This window comes from Bufo bufo, chromosome 2 (genome assembly GCF_905171765.1).
Source record: "Bufo bufo chromosome 2, aBufBuf1.1, whole genome shotgun sequence".
NCBI classification, from domain to species: domain Eukaryota; kingdom Metazoa; phylum Chordata; class Amphibia; order Anura; family Bufonidae; genus Bufo; species Bufo bufo.
In genome coordinates, this window is record NC_053390.1 from 147,609,005 (window position 1) to 147,622,074 (window position 13,070).

The window sequence follows — 13,070 nt, forward strand, 5'->3', positions numbered from 1 at the left end:
GTTGTCTATGGCCAATGTCCCTTCCCCTATGGTAGCTTCATTTCACCTTTCCTGGATATTCTGGCTTGTGTTGTCTTCTGGTGGTTCAGCTCCTGGTTCCTCGTGAGCCCATACCAGGTACTCCTTTCTGGAGTCCCTGTCCCTGTTCATTTGACCACTCAGGTTCAGCATGACAATCTTTATTTTTTTTTTTGTGGGGGGGGGGGGGGGGCGGGACTGGGTTGATTGTTCCCTTTATGGGTTCCAATAGCCTTGTGGTCCTCTTGGGATTCATGTCTCTTTTTCCATCTTCCCACGTCAAGTACCTGGTATTGAGTGGTTTAGTGCTACGGTTTGCAATTCCGCCGTATTGTCTCCTTCGGGAGGGTCCTCCTCCTGTTGTAGAACCTTTCCTCCTTAGGCTGTTTGGAGTACTATCCTTCTACTTAGGGGTGCACCGAAATGAAAATTCTGGTCCGAAACCGAAAATTCAGGATGCCCTTGACTGAAAACCGAAACCGCCTTTTTGCCCAAATACTTTTAAAATACTTTTTTTTTTAATGATTTTATTAATAATTCTTTTTTATGAATGAAATTCATCTGTGGGTGGCGCTGTTATGGAGGGGGGGGATATGTGCACTGTTATGGGCATAACAGTGCACAGATCCCTTTCCCCATAACAGTGCACAGATCCCTTTCCCCATAACAGTGCACAGATCCCCCCTCCCCATAGCAGTGCCATAGACCGATCCCCCTACCCATAACAGCCCCGGCCCTGCTGCTCACAGCAGACTAATCACTCACTGCATCTTTATTTTACCTTACAATCGTGACGCTCCAGTAACAACTCTGCAGGCAGAGCGGAGGGCGGCGTAACGTCACTTACTCACGTGACTCACCTGCTCCGCCCACTTTATGAATGAAGGAGGCGGAGCAGGCGCGTCACGTGAGTAAGTGACGTTACGCCGCCCTCCGCTCTGCCTGCAGAGTTGTTACTGGAGCGTCACGATTGTAAGGTAAAATAAAGATGCAGTGACTTAAAGTAAACCGCCCGCCCGGCGCGGGTGACAAATCCCACAAATCCAAAACCCCATATTTTCTGCCGATATGTACCAATATCGGCCGAAATGGATTAGGCCCATTTTCGGCCGCCGGAATTTCGGTGCACCCCTACTTCTACTCCCATGTCTCTCAGTCCAGTGTGTCCCTGCTGAGATTTCCTGGGCCTGTATCTGGTTCCTTTCCCTGATACTTCATATGCCCAGAGTTTCCTCTGGTCTTAGGCTTCACAGTGATAGCTTGTTTTCAGAGGCTCGAGCCTCGTCTCCTGTTTTTGGGACGCAGGTCTTATTCTCTTTTCCTGGCCTTTACCTACAACCCCCTCCTTCTCCAAGGGTTGGCGGTTTCCTCTAGCAACCTTGGGTTTTCACCTTTAAATAGGCCGCTTAACTTCATCACCTGCCTTGTGGTGAGGGGAGACCTGCTCCCTTCACATGTGAGCCTTGCTATAGCTTCCCTCACTAGTTTGGCTTCCAGTGCTTCCCTGTTTCCTTTCTCCCCTGGCCTGTCAGGGGTTGGCCACAGGTTTTTTCGCTCTTTTGGTCTGAGACAATTTAGAGCGTTAGGTAGTTCCAACACGCGGTGCTGTCCTAATTTTTTCTCCAGCCCTTGGCTGAGCTCGGTGTCCCTTTTGCCTTCTTGCATTTGGGTTTTTCTTCCAGACACTTGTCCTGGGGTGCTGGCAGTCTTCACTGCTTCTTCCTTGAGGTTTCTTCCTTGTTATGGAACCTCTTGCCCATTCCGTGTTTTTTCCTGTTAGGTCACATGGTTCTCCTGCACCTGTATTCCCAACCGGTGGCATGGCTGTTCTTTTCCCACCCTCGGGGACTGCTTTGGGACATCCCATGGTGCTGTGTCCCCCAATGCCATGCACGAGAACATTTGATTTTTTTGTACTCACCGTAAAATTCTTTTCTCGTAGTAGGCATTGGGGGACACAGATCCCACCCTATGTTTTTACTTCCGCTTCTCCGGGCTGGTCTCTTGATCTTTCCCGGTACGGGAGTTGTTGGTTCCTTGCTTTTCTTCTCTCTCCTACTGCTTTGGTACAAACTCAATAGCCTAGTGCCTGTGGAGAGGGTATAGCCCACCTGGGAGGAGCCAACACTTTTTGTGTCTAGTGCCTCCTAGTGGTAGTTGGACGTATACCCATGGTGCTGTGTCCCCCAATGCCTACTACGAGAAAAAGGATTTTACGGCGAGTACAAAAAAAAATCAAATTTTTCGAGCTGCTGCTAATCTACGGCTACATGCACACGACCGTTGTTTTGGTCCGCATCCGAGCCGCAGTTTTTGTGGCTCAGATGCGGACCCATTCACTTCAATGGGGACGCAAAACATGCGGACAGCACTCCGTATGCTGTCCGCATCGGTTGCTCCGTTCGGTGGCCCCGCAAAAAAATATATAACCTGTCCTATTCTTGTCTGTTTTGCGCACAAGAATAGGCAGTTATATCAATGGCTGTCTGTGCCGTTCCGCAAAATGCGGAACGCACACGGACGCCATCCGTGTTTTGCGGATTTGCAATTTGCAGACCGCAAAACACACAACGGTTGGGTGCATGTAGCCTAATGTGCATTGACATGTATCACCAGCACATCTGAATCACAACTGCTGAGTGAGAGGGATTTACTTCCCGTATGGAGTGCTGTACATAAGACCAACAACTGCTTCTTGGAACCAAAACACTCTGCCATGCTTAAGCAGCCTAATGTATGAAGCCCCCTATGGATATCTGGATTGGTGAGGACTATTCAAGCAAAACTTTTGGGCTCTGATCTTTTTTCACAGAGGGTCAAAGATAATGAGGATTTTTGTAAAACTTATCAGTAAAATCTCTTTCTCGATCTTCATTGGGGGACACAGGAACCGTGGTATAGCTATGTCCTCTAGGAGGCGTTGACACTAGGTAAAAGCAGTTAGCCCCTCCCCTGGCAGCTATACCCCCTCCAGCCTGGAGAGAGAGCTTCAGTTTGTGCACACGCAGTAGAAGCAAGCCAACCAAAGAAAAAACATGAAACACCAACCATGCCAAAAGACCCAACGGGGTTCAAACCAGCAACTGCCACAACTGTGGTCGAACAGCAATACTGGGTGGGTGCAGTGTCCCCCAATGAAGAGCGAGAAAGATTTTACTGGTAAGTTATACAAAAATCTAATTTTCTCGCCCATATTCATTGGGGGACACAGGAACCGTGGGACGTCCAAAAGCAGTCCACAGGGAGGGAAAAAAAACAACAGACCCATGGAAGCGTCCCTGCAGGCATGTAAGAAACTGCCGCCTGCAAGACTATGCGGCCTAAGGCAGCGACCGCCGATGCATAAGTATGCACCTGGTAAAATTTTGTGAATGTGTGTAAGGAGGACCAATTAGCCACCTTACACAACTATGCAGCCAAAGCGAGATACCTACGAGCCCAAGATGCACCCACCGCTCTGGTGGAGTGAGCCGTGACACCTAAGGGCGTAATCCTGCCCTGGGCGCGGTATGCCTCCACAATTGCCGCCCGAATCAAACATGCGATTGCCACCTTGGAGGCCGCCAATCCCTTGTGAGTCCCTCTGGAATGACAAAAAGGGAGTCCGTATGCTGGAAGGGAACAGAGGCTGCTAAATAATTCTTTAGAGCCCTGACAACATCCAAATGGTGTAACTCCCTTTCCTTAGGGTGTGGGGGAGAAGGACACAGTAAGGGAAGGACAATTTCCTTGTTGATATGGAAGTCAGTGACCACCTTCTGGAGAAAGGAAGGAACGGGCCGGAGAACCGCTTTATCCTTATGAAGAACCAGGAAGGGTTCTCTGCAAGAGAGCGCCACCAACTTGGACACCCGTCTGATAGATGTAATAGCTACAAGGAAAGATAGATCCTGGACGATGCAGGCAAACCCTCTTCACGTCAGAATGACTGTTTCAATAGCCACGTCGTCAAACGAAGAGACCTTAAAGGCTGATGGAAGACCGATCCCTGCGAAAGAAGGTAGCCTCTGAGTGGCAGTGACCAAGGGACGTCTCCTAGAAGGAGAACGAGGTCGGCGTACCACGCACGACGGGGCCAATACGGGGCGACTAGGGTCGTCGGAATGCCCTACATCCTGATTTTCCGTAGAACCCCTGCCAAAGGGAGATCAGGGAGTCCACGCCGCAAGCTTACGGATCTCTTGCTCGGGAGAGGAAGGTGGGAAATTTCCGATTGAGTCTTGAGGCCATCAAGTCAACGTCCGGGCGACCCCAACGTAGACAGATCGCCTCGAACACCTCCGGGTGGAGAGACCACTCGCCCGGATCTATTGTCGTCCTGCTGAGGAAGTCCACAGTCCAGTTCTCCACACCCGGGATGTAGATTGCTGAAAATTGCCGGTACGTGGGCCTCCGCACACTAAGATTTTGGCAGATTGCTGCCTCACCGCGAAGCTGCGTGTTCCCCCCTGGTGGTTGATGTACACCACCGCCGTGGCGTTATCCGACTGGACTCTGACCGGTCGACCCCTCAGAAGGTGGTTCCAGTGCTAGAGGGATAAAAGAAATCGCCCTGAGCTCCAGGACATTGATCTGAAGCTTTGACTCCGACCGAGACCATGTGCCTTGGACTGTCCTGGGAGGGAACACTCCTCCCCAACCTTGCAGACTGGCATCCAGGTTATTGGAAGGAAGGACCTTCCCAAAACTGGAACCGACAGCCACCAACAGAGGGATGACCTCACTTGAGGAGAGGGGCGGATGGGATAGTCCAGACTCGGACGACTTGTCCCAGGACAGGATCGCTCTCTGGAACGTGCGAGAGTGCAACTGTGCAAAGGGAATCGCCTCGAAATAGGCGACCATGTTCCCCAACGTCTTTATGCAGAAGCGAATGGGCGGAAGCCTGCAGTTGAGAAGAACCCTCACCGAGCGGTTTAAGGCCAGTCGCTTGTCCGGAGGAAGGCGAACTTGTGCCGCTTCCGTGTCCAGCAGCATACCCAGAAAGACCAGTTGTCTGGAGGGAGTCAGATATGACTTCTGAAGATTGACCAGCCACCCGAAACATGCAAGGGCTTCCAGCGTACGCTGCTCGACGCCTGAGCGAAAGAGGGAGCCTTGATGAGGATGTCGTCCAAATAAGGCATAAGGATGATGCCTCTGGAACGGAGCAGGGCGAGAAGAGGGGACAGAATTTTTTTGAAGACAAGAGGCGCAGTCGCCAGCCCGAAAGGGAGGGTGACAAACTGGTAATGATAGTCTCCAACTGCAAACCTCAGGAAGCGCTGATGACTCCGCGCGATGGGGACGTGAAGGTATGCGTCCTGGATATCTACGGCCGAAAGGAATTTCCCCCCGTTCTAGAGAAGCAATTACGGAACAAGGGGATTCCATTCGAAACCGCTGGAGATGGAGGAACCTGTTCAGCAGTTTGAGGTCCAGGATTGGGCGCACAGAGCCCTCCTTTTTGGGGACCACAAAAAGGTTAGCGTAGAACCCCTTGAACCTCTCTGCTGGTGGAACAGGAGAGATGACTCCTCGGTCCAGGAGGGACTGAATGGCCTGGGAGAAGGCAGCCGCCCGCTCGGGGTCCCGTGGAGGCAGAGATTGAAACAACCTGTCTGGTGGGAGGGACGAGAACTCGATCGCGTACCTGGAGGATACAATCTCGATTGCCGAAGCGTCGGAGATGTGGGTCCGCCAGACGTCCTGGAAGAGGAGGAGGAGGCGGTCCCCGACCCTGTTGAGTGGGGGCGCACCTTCAGGCTGAGGATTGCTTAGCCGCGGAATGTCGAGCTGTTTGAGTCCTGGGATGCCAGTGCCCGAAAGGACAGCTTTTTGTCGATCCTGGGAGGTAAACCCCCCACGGAAGAGCTCGCCGCGGGGCGGGAACTAGCGAATCAGCGAAAGGGCCGACCACGTGAGGAACCTCACTCAGCACGAGAGGCACGCTTCGCTCTAGGTTGTGGGAGATGGGTGCTCTTGCCGGGTACCAAAGAGACGGGCCCCGGCGAAGGGAAGTCCGGTTAGAGAACGCTTGGAAGTCACGTCGGCTGCCCACACCTTCAGCCAAAGCTTGCGGTGTAAGGTCACTTCCACACTCAGATTGCCTTTGCCACCCATGTGGAGGCGAACACGGGCCTAAGGGCTGACCCTGTAGCTGCAAAGAGGGACTTTGTCAAGGATTCCATCTGACGGTCTTCAGGGACTACATAAATAGCTGTATTTTAGGCTAGCCGTGCCACTGGTGGGTCAACCTTAGGGGGTGATGCCCACGTGGACACAATCCGCTGGGAATGGAAATAGAACATCCAGCTTTTTGGGGGTGAAAAAACGCATGTCTGGATGGTCCCAAGCCTTAGAAACCACCGCCGAAAAATCATTATGGCGAGTAAAAACCTTCGAGGCCTGTTTGGATGGAAAAAGGATACCCCCTGTTGGTCAGTGTGTGGGGGGAGGATCATCCTGCACCTGTAAGGTTTCACGGATGGCAGCAATGAGGCAATCTACAGTGGAGGCCAACTTGGAAGGCTGCTCCGTATCCACATTTAAATCAGAATTCTCTACCTCTCCTTCAGACTGCACATCCCCAGGAGAAGAAAAACCTGAGTGAGATCTTACACATGATGGTTACCCAGGAAAGGACACACCTGAGGCTGGAGAGGGAACAGTGACCAGAGGAGAGGGGACAACAGTTCCTACCAGAGCCAGGATGTGGGTCTGCCAGAGAACGAGCACCGCTGTAGTAGGAGTCCCCTGAGCGCTGTGGCAGGAAGAGAAGGTCCCGCCCCCTCAGGTCCTGCGATCTCCCGCTCTACCTCTGCCGCCAGTGTGCACGCGACGATTATTTACCCCCTGCAGCAGCGTCTGTACTGTAACCGCCGCAGCGCCTGTAGAGCCGATGTGGAGCGCCGCCCGTCCAGTAAGCGGGAGAGCTATGCGTCCTGTGGCGGATACTCAACCAAGACTGGAGCGCCCGACAGGTCCCGCCCCCTCCCAACTCTAATCACTCCGTCTGTTCACCGCGGTGAAAGGCTCAAGGATCTCTAATAAAGATCACCCCCCCCCCCCAAAGTCACGTAGGTGACCGGAGAGTGCCGCTTCTGGGGGGAGGGAGGAGGAGGGGGTGGGGAGAAGGCCAGGAGCAGGCATTACTCATCCGTCCTGCCGCCATCTTCACCCTTCCTCTTCTCCAGCAGGGTCACCCCTTCAGTTACTGGCACTGCAGTGGCAGGACACTGGAAAAGAGACTTGGATGGGTGACCCTTCTGCTGGCAGGATGCAGGGAAGCGAGGCTGCTCTGGTCCACCTTGTCTTCTTGTGGGGAGGAGGCAGTGTGGCGGGCCAGCGCTGGCATGCTCCCTCGGCAGAACAGGGAGGCTAGGGAACCACTGTTTCCCACCTGAAAAGTCTAAAAAATCATCAAGGAGCTACCCTGCAGAGCAAGTCTTGCCTCCTATTGACACTAGAAAAAAAACTGAAGCTCTCTCTCCAGGCTGGAGGGGGTATAGCTGCCATGGGAGTGGCTAACAGCTTCTACCTAGTGTCAACGCCTCCTAGAGGACATCGCTATATCCACGGTTCCTGAGTCCCCCAATGAATTTGGGCGAGAAAAAGGGAATTGGTCACTAGTCCTTCAGCTACAGCAAATGCCAATGAGTCCTCACTTTTCTGACGGTGCTCAAATTCAAAACTTTAGCAAAAGAGCTAGGTCATTTAAAGAAAGTGACCCAATGCTTTGCACAAATCTTGGGGCATGCAATTAAAACTAGTAAGAGAATCCTAAGTGAAGGGTTGATATTTGTGTCCTACCTGTAAAGCTTCTTGTCTGTTATAGAATTCATTATCTTCAGGTGGTTTAATGAGGTAGCAATGGTTACAACACTTTTTAAGCTCCATCATGATGTTTAAAAATCCTGAGGTACTTCCTTTTGAACCTTTGCTTAAGGCCTTGTAATTCCGTGTTAAGATCCACCTGAGGAAAGCACAGCAATTAATATGAAATACACCTGAGCACCCATGTACACAACATATTCAAGACTGGTATTACATGTACCCAGAATAAGGTGTTAAAGGGGTTATCCAACACGAACAAATGCTCCCTCATACGCCAGGCCCCTCACACTAATTCTACTTCACTGGCTCCCCGCACCGCCACAGCTGCTTCTTACCGTGCACGGATGAAAACATCTGGAGTCGTGAGGGAGCAGCTAATGGCAGGCGGTGACTGAGACAACCCAACCAGATGTTTTCATCCACGCATGGGAGAAGCAGCTGCAGCGGTGTGGGGACCAGGAGCGGCGCAGCGAGGCAGGTAAGTAGAATCAGTGTGAGGGGCCCAGCATATGGGGGTACATTGGTTAGTGTCAGATAACCTCTTTGATGTAGTTCACTGAGTGCTTGCATGTAGTCATATTTTCATATGGTGGTATACAGTTGTGACCTTCCTTACCTTTTCTCTTGACTCAAGATATTCAAAGAGGAGTGGTTTGTGAAGACCAGCTATAAAGATTTTTCAAAGCTGATCAACTCTCGCCAAGAGGAAGGTTAAGAAGAACACATCTGTACACAAGTCCACACAAAATAAATAAAAACCCTGTATTGGTTATGAAATAATATACTGGTTTCCTCCCTAGAATCACTATTTTCACGGGCTAATAAAATCTGACACATGGCACTCAATATGTACCGGTAATAATTGTGCTAGTAGCACATACTGTACGGTACGCCATATTACGCGCCAAAATTCTAGTTGCATTCTTTACAAGACCATCTCTTACTAATTTTTAGAGCATCTTGAAAATTCCATGGAGCGAATACTTACTTATAGTACTGTTTCTGCACAGCACTCATCTCAACCCTCAAAATCTGTTCTACTTTTGCTGGTAAAGACTTTTCCACATCTTTCTTGACTCTTCTTAGAAGGAATGGCTCAAGTTCTTTGTGAAGACTGGCATAGCCATATTCTCTGCCTTTACCATGTTCCTCTTCAAAGTGCTCCCAAGAGGAAAACCTATCATAAATATAAATGAAAAATATATTTTTGAGTCTTATTTTGCTCTATAGCAGATCAAAAGTATCCCATCAAACTGCAGAAGCTTCAAGATAATAAGGGATCATATGGTTTTAACCCAGTCTCATATGAGTTGGTGCAGTCTAGGGAAAAAAAAAAAAAAAAGCGGTCTGTGTGACCACCACATTTCTCAGACCAATAGTCACTCGGCAGACCCACACTCACTGCATCACAGGGATCTATGATGCTGTCAGTTCCAAACTGACCGCAGATCTACTGTCCCATACTTATAGCAACATTTGAGAATATGACAGTTGACCCACAGTCATGCTGGAACTCACAGCACCAAAAATCACTTTGGAAAGTGTGGCTGTCACCAGAACCCTTTTTCCCCGAGACCAAACACACTCATACAAAACTGGCCTTAGTTGAAATATTCATAAAAAGGTATATAAAAGTTACCTTTTCCAGTAAAAAGTTAAAACAAAAAAAGTCCTACTAAAATTTGTTTCAGACGAAGTTGTGCGAGACTTTGGTGAATGAATCTGGTAATCATTTGTGTCTTTAAAAACATTTTAAAATAGCAATCCGAAATTGGGTTTGGTACTGAGGTGCTAATTTTCAATGTTTTTAAAGATCCAGAAATGAATACCAAATTAATTCACAGAAGTCTTGCAAGACTATGACTGAAACAATTTTTGCCTACACGTAGGCAATACATTTTAATGCTGTACGGAGACAGGTCTCCATACAGCAATAAAACGAAGTGTTTGAACAAATAGACTTTGGATTTATGATCCGAAGCTCTATTCGTTCAAGTCTAGTCAGCATATTTGTACCTATGAAACCAGCTGACCTATTGCATGTGCACTTGGCAGCTAAAGGCATCTGTGTTGGTCCCGTGTTCATATGTACCCGCATTACTCAGAAAAAACTAGATTTTGTGAAACTCACCTGTAAAATCTGTTTCGCGCTTGATTGATTGGGGGACACAGGACCATGGGTATAGCTGCTGCTGCCACTAGGAGGCAACACTAGGCTGAAAACTGTTAGCTCCTCCTCCAACTATACCCCCTCCGGTCAGGAGTGAGCTCTCAGTTTGTGCAAAAGCAGGAGGAGAAGCAGAACAAAAAACGGAATACAAAACAACCGCACACGATCAACGGACCAGAACGGAACGAGGCCCCAGGAACCTGGCGCCCCACCTGCCGTACTTAGAACACAGGGTGGGTGCTGTGTCCCCCAATGAATCAAGCGAGAAACAGATTTTACAGGTGAGTTTCACAAAATCTCGTTTTCTAGCTCATATCATTGGGGGACACAGGACCATGGGACGTCCTAAAGCAGTCCCTGGGAGGGAAATCAAACAATGTGAAGAAAATACGAGCACCTCGTGACCGGCATCACACGCGGCCTGCAAGACCAGGCGGCCCAGAGCTGCGTCCGCAGAAGCAAGAGTGTGAACCCGGTAAAACTTTGCAAAAGTATGAAGTGACGACCAAGTCGCGGCTTTACAAAACTGAGCCGCCGACGTTTGGTGGAAGTGAGCCCAGGAGGACCCAAGCGTCCTTGTAGAGTGGGCCGTAATCCCCGGGGGAGGATCCTTGTCCCGGACGCGGTAACATTCCAAAATAGCGGAACGGATCCACCGCGTGTTCGTCACCTTCGAGGCTGCCAACCCCTTCCGGAATGCCGAACAAAGCGTCCGTACACCGAAAGGGGGCCACGACCGACAGGTAAATCCGCAGAGCCCGCACCACATCCAAACGGTGCAACAACACCTCCCTCGGGTGGGAGGGCCGAGGACAAAAAAAAAAAAAAAAAAAAAAAAAAAAAAAAAAAAAAAAGGCAATACAATGTCCTCATTGATGTGGAAAGCTGAAATGACCTTAGGCAAAAAGGCAGGAACCGGGCGAAGCGCCACCTTATACTGATGAAAAATCAAAAAAGGTTCCTGGCACGACACACGCCTAATAGACGTGATGGCCACCAAGAAGGCTACCTTCCATGACAACAAGCTAAGGGAAACCTCTCTCAGGGGTTCGAAGGGTGAATTCTGAAGAACTCCCAAGACCAGGTTGAGGTCCCCCGGATGCAAGGGGGGGGCGGTAAGGCGGAACGGAGTGCGCAACGCCTTGAAGAAAAGTCTTGACCGGACCCATTCCCGCCAGTGAACGCTGGAAGAAAATGGAAAGGGCAGACACCTGACTCTTCAATGAGCTGAGCGCCATGCCGAGTTCCAGGCCAGACTGAAGGAAAGCTGGGACCACTGGCAGAGAGAAGGACCTGGGAGACAGGTCACGCTCCTCGCAGAACCGCAGGAAGGATCTCCAAGTCCTATAGTAGATTCTGGACGAGGTGGGCTTCCTGGCCCGAATCAGCATCCGAATGACCGCATCGGAGAAGCCCCGCCGCTTCAGGAGGAAGGTTTTAAGAGCCACGCCGTCAAATGTAGAGTATCTAAACTCTGGTGGAAGACGGGCCCTCGAGACAGAAGGTCGGGTCTCAGCGGTAGCGGGTATAGAACGTCCCCTAGAAGGAGGACTAGATCCGAGTAACACGCTCTGCGCAGTCAATCCGGAGCTATCAAGAGGGCCGGAATGCCCTCCCACTTGATCCTGCGGAGGATCCGGGGCAGGAGGGACAACAGCGGGAAGGCATAGAGGAACGTGAAGCCGTCCCATGGCGCCACCAGAGCGTCTACCCCGCACGCTGCGGGATCCCTTGCGTGGGCGAAGTAGAGCGGAAGCTTGCGATTGAAGTTGGAGGCCATCAGATCCATGTCCCGACGCCCCCACCGGCGACAGATCGAACACAAGTGTGAACCGCTGAGAGCGCCGGAACGTCAGCTTCCGCCCACCTGAGGATCTTTGCAGCTTCCGACATGACGACCGAGCTGTGGGTCCCCCCCCCCCCGTGATGGTTGATATATGCCACAGCTGTGGCATTGTCCGACTGCACCCAGACTGGAACTCCCCGCAAAATGGGAGTCCAATGGCGGAGGGAGAGGTAGATCGCCCGAAGCTCTAGTACATTGATAGACAGTCTGGACTCCGACGGAGACCAGACTCCCTGCATTGTCCAAGTGTCCAGGACCCCTCCCCAACCTTGGAGACTGGCGTCGGTCGTAATGACCGTCCACCAGACCGGGAGAAAGGATCTACCCGTCTCCAGGTGCGATGGACAGAGCCACCAACAGATGGCCGATCCAACCTGTGGAGAGAGGCAAAACCTTCGGTCCAACGACTCCCGGGACTTGTCCCAGGAGGACAGGATGGCTCGCTGAAAGGGCCTGGTGTGGAACTGGGCGAACGGCACCGCCTCGAAGGAGGCCACCATCAAACCCAACACCCTCATGCAAGCTCAAAATCGAGACTGAGCGATGCTGAAGCAAGCAGAGAACCGAGCTGCGAATATCCCTCATCTTGTCCGGAGAAAGGTGTACCAGGGCCGCTCCGAAGCCCAGAGTCATCCCGAAGAATCGAATACAGGTGGTCGGAATCAGGGAAGACTTCTTCCTGTTGACTATCCACCTGAAACGGGCGAGAGAATCCAACACTATGCAAAGACTCTCCTCGCACTGCCGGGCAGACGGCGCCTTGATCAGGATGTCGTCCAGGTATGGGAGTAAGGCAATGCCCCTGGAGCGCAGAAGGCCCATGAGCGGGGCGAGCACCTTGGCAAACACCCGCGGAGCTGTCGCCAAACCAAATGGGAGGGTGACGAACTGGAAATGACTCGAATTGATCGCGAAACATAGGAACCGCTCATGGGCGACCGCGATGGGAACGTGTAGGTAAGCGTCCTGGTATATGCACAGAAGCCAGCCATTCCCCTTGCGCCAAGGAAGCCATGACGGAGCGGAGGGACTCCATCTGGAAACGGCGTACTCGAAGGTACCGAATCACCGTCTTAAGGTCTAACACCTGCCGTACCGCGCCCTCCTTCTTTGGCACAATGAACAGGTTCGAATAGAAACCTGAGAACTGCTCCTCCGAGGGAACTGGGGAGATCACTCCCATTTCCAGGAGGGAGTGAACAGCCTGAAAGGCGGCCACCG

General features: G+C 51.3%; 1 protein-coding gene across 2 annotated transcripts in view; it reads right to left on the reverse strand.

Annotated features, from left to right (window-relative positions):
• The window catches only part of CHD1 (chromodomain helicase DNA binding protein 1), a 151,633-nt gene that overhangs the window by 73,088 nt on the left and 65,475 nt on the right, over positions 1–13,070 (reverse strand). For both annotated transcript variants that reach the window (XM_040421579.1, XM_040421578.1), the window contains exons 15-16: positions 8,822–9,010; positions 7,810–7,972 (exon numbers count right to left, since the gene is read on the reverse strand). In XM_040421579.1, coding sequence (XP_040277513.1) covers positions 7,810–7,972; positions 8,822–9,010 — 352 coding nt within the window. The remainder of the gene's footprint in view (positions 1–7,809; positions 7,973–8,821; positions 9,011–13,070) is intronic.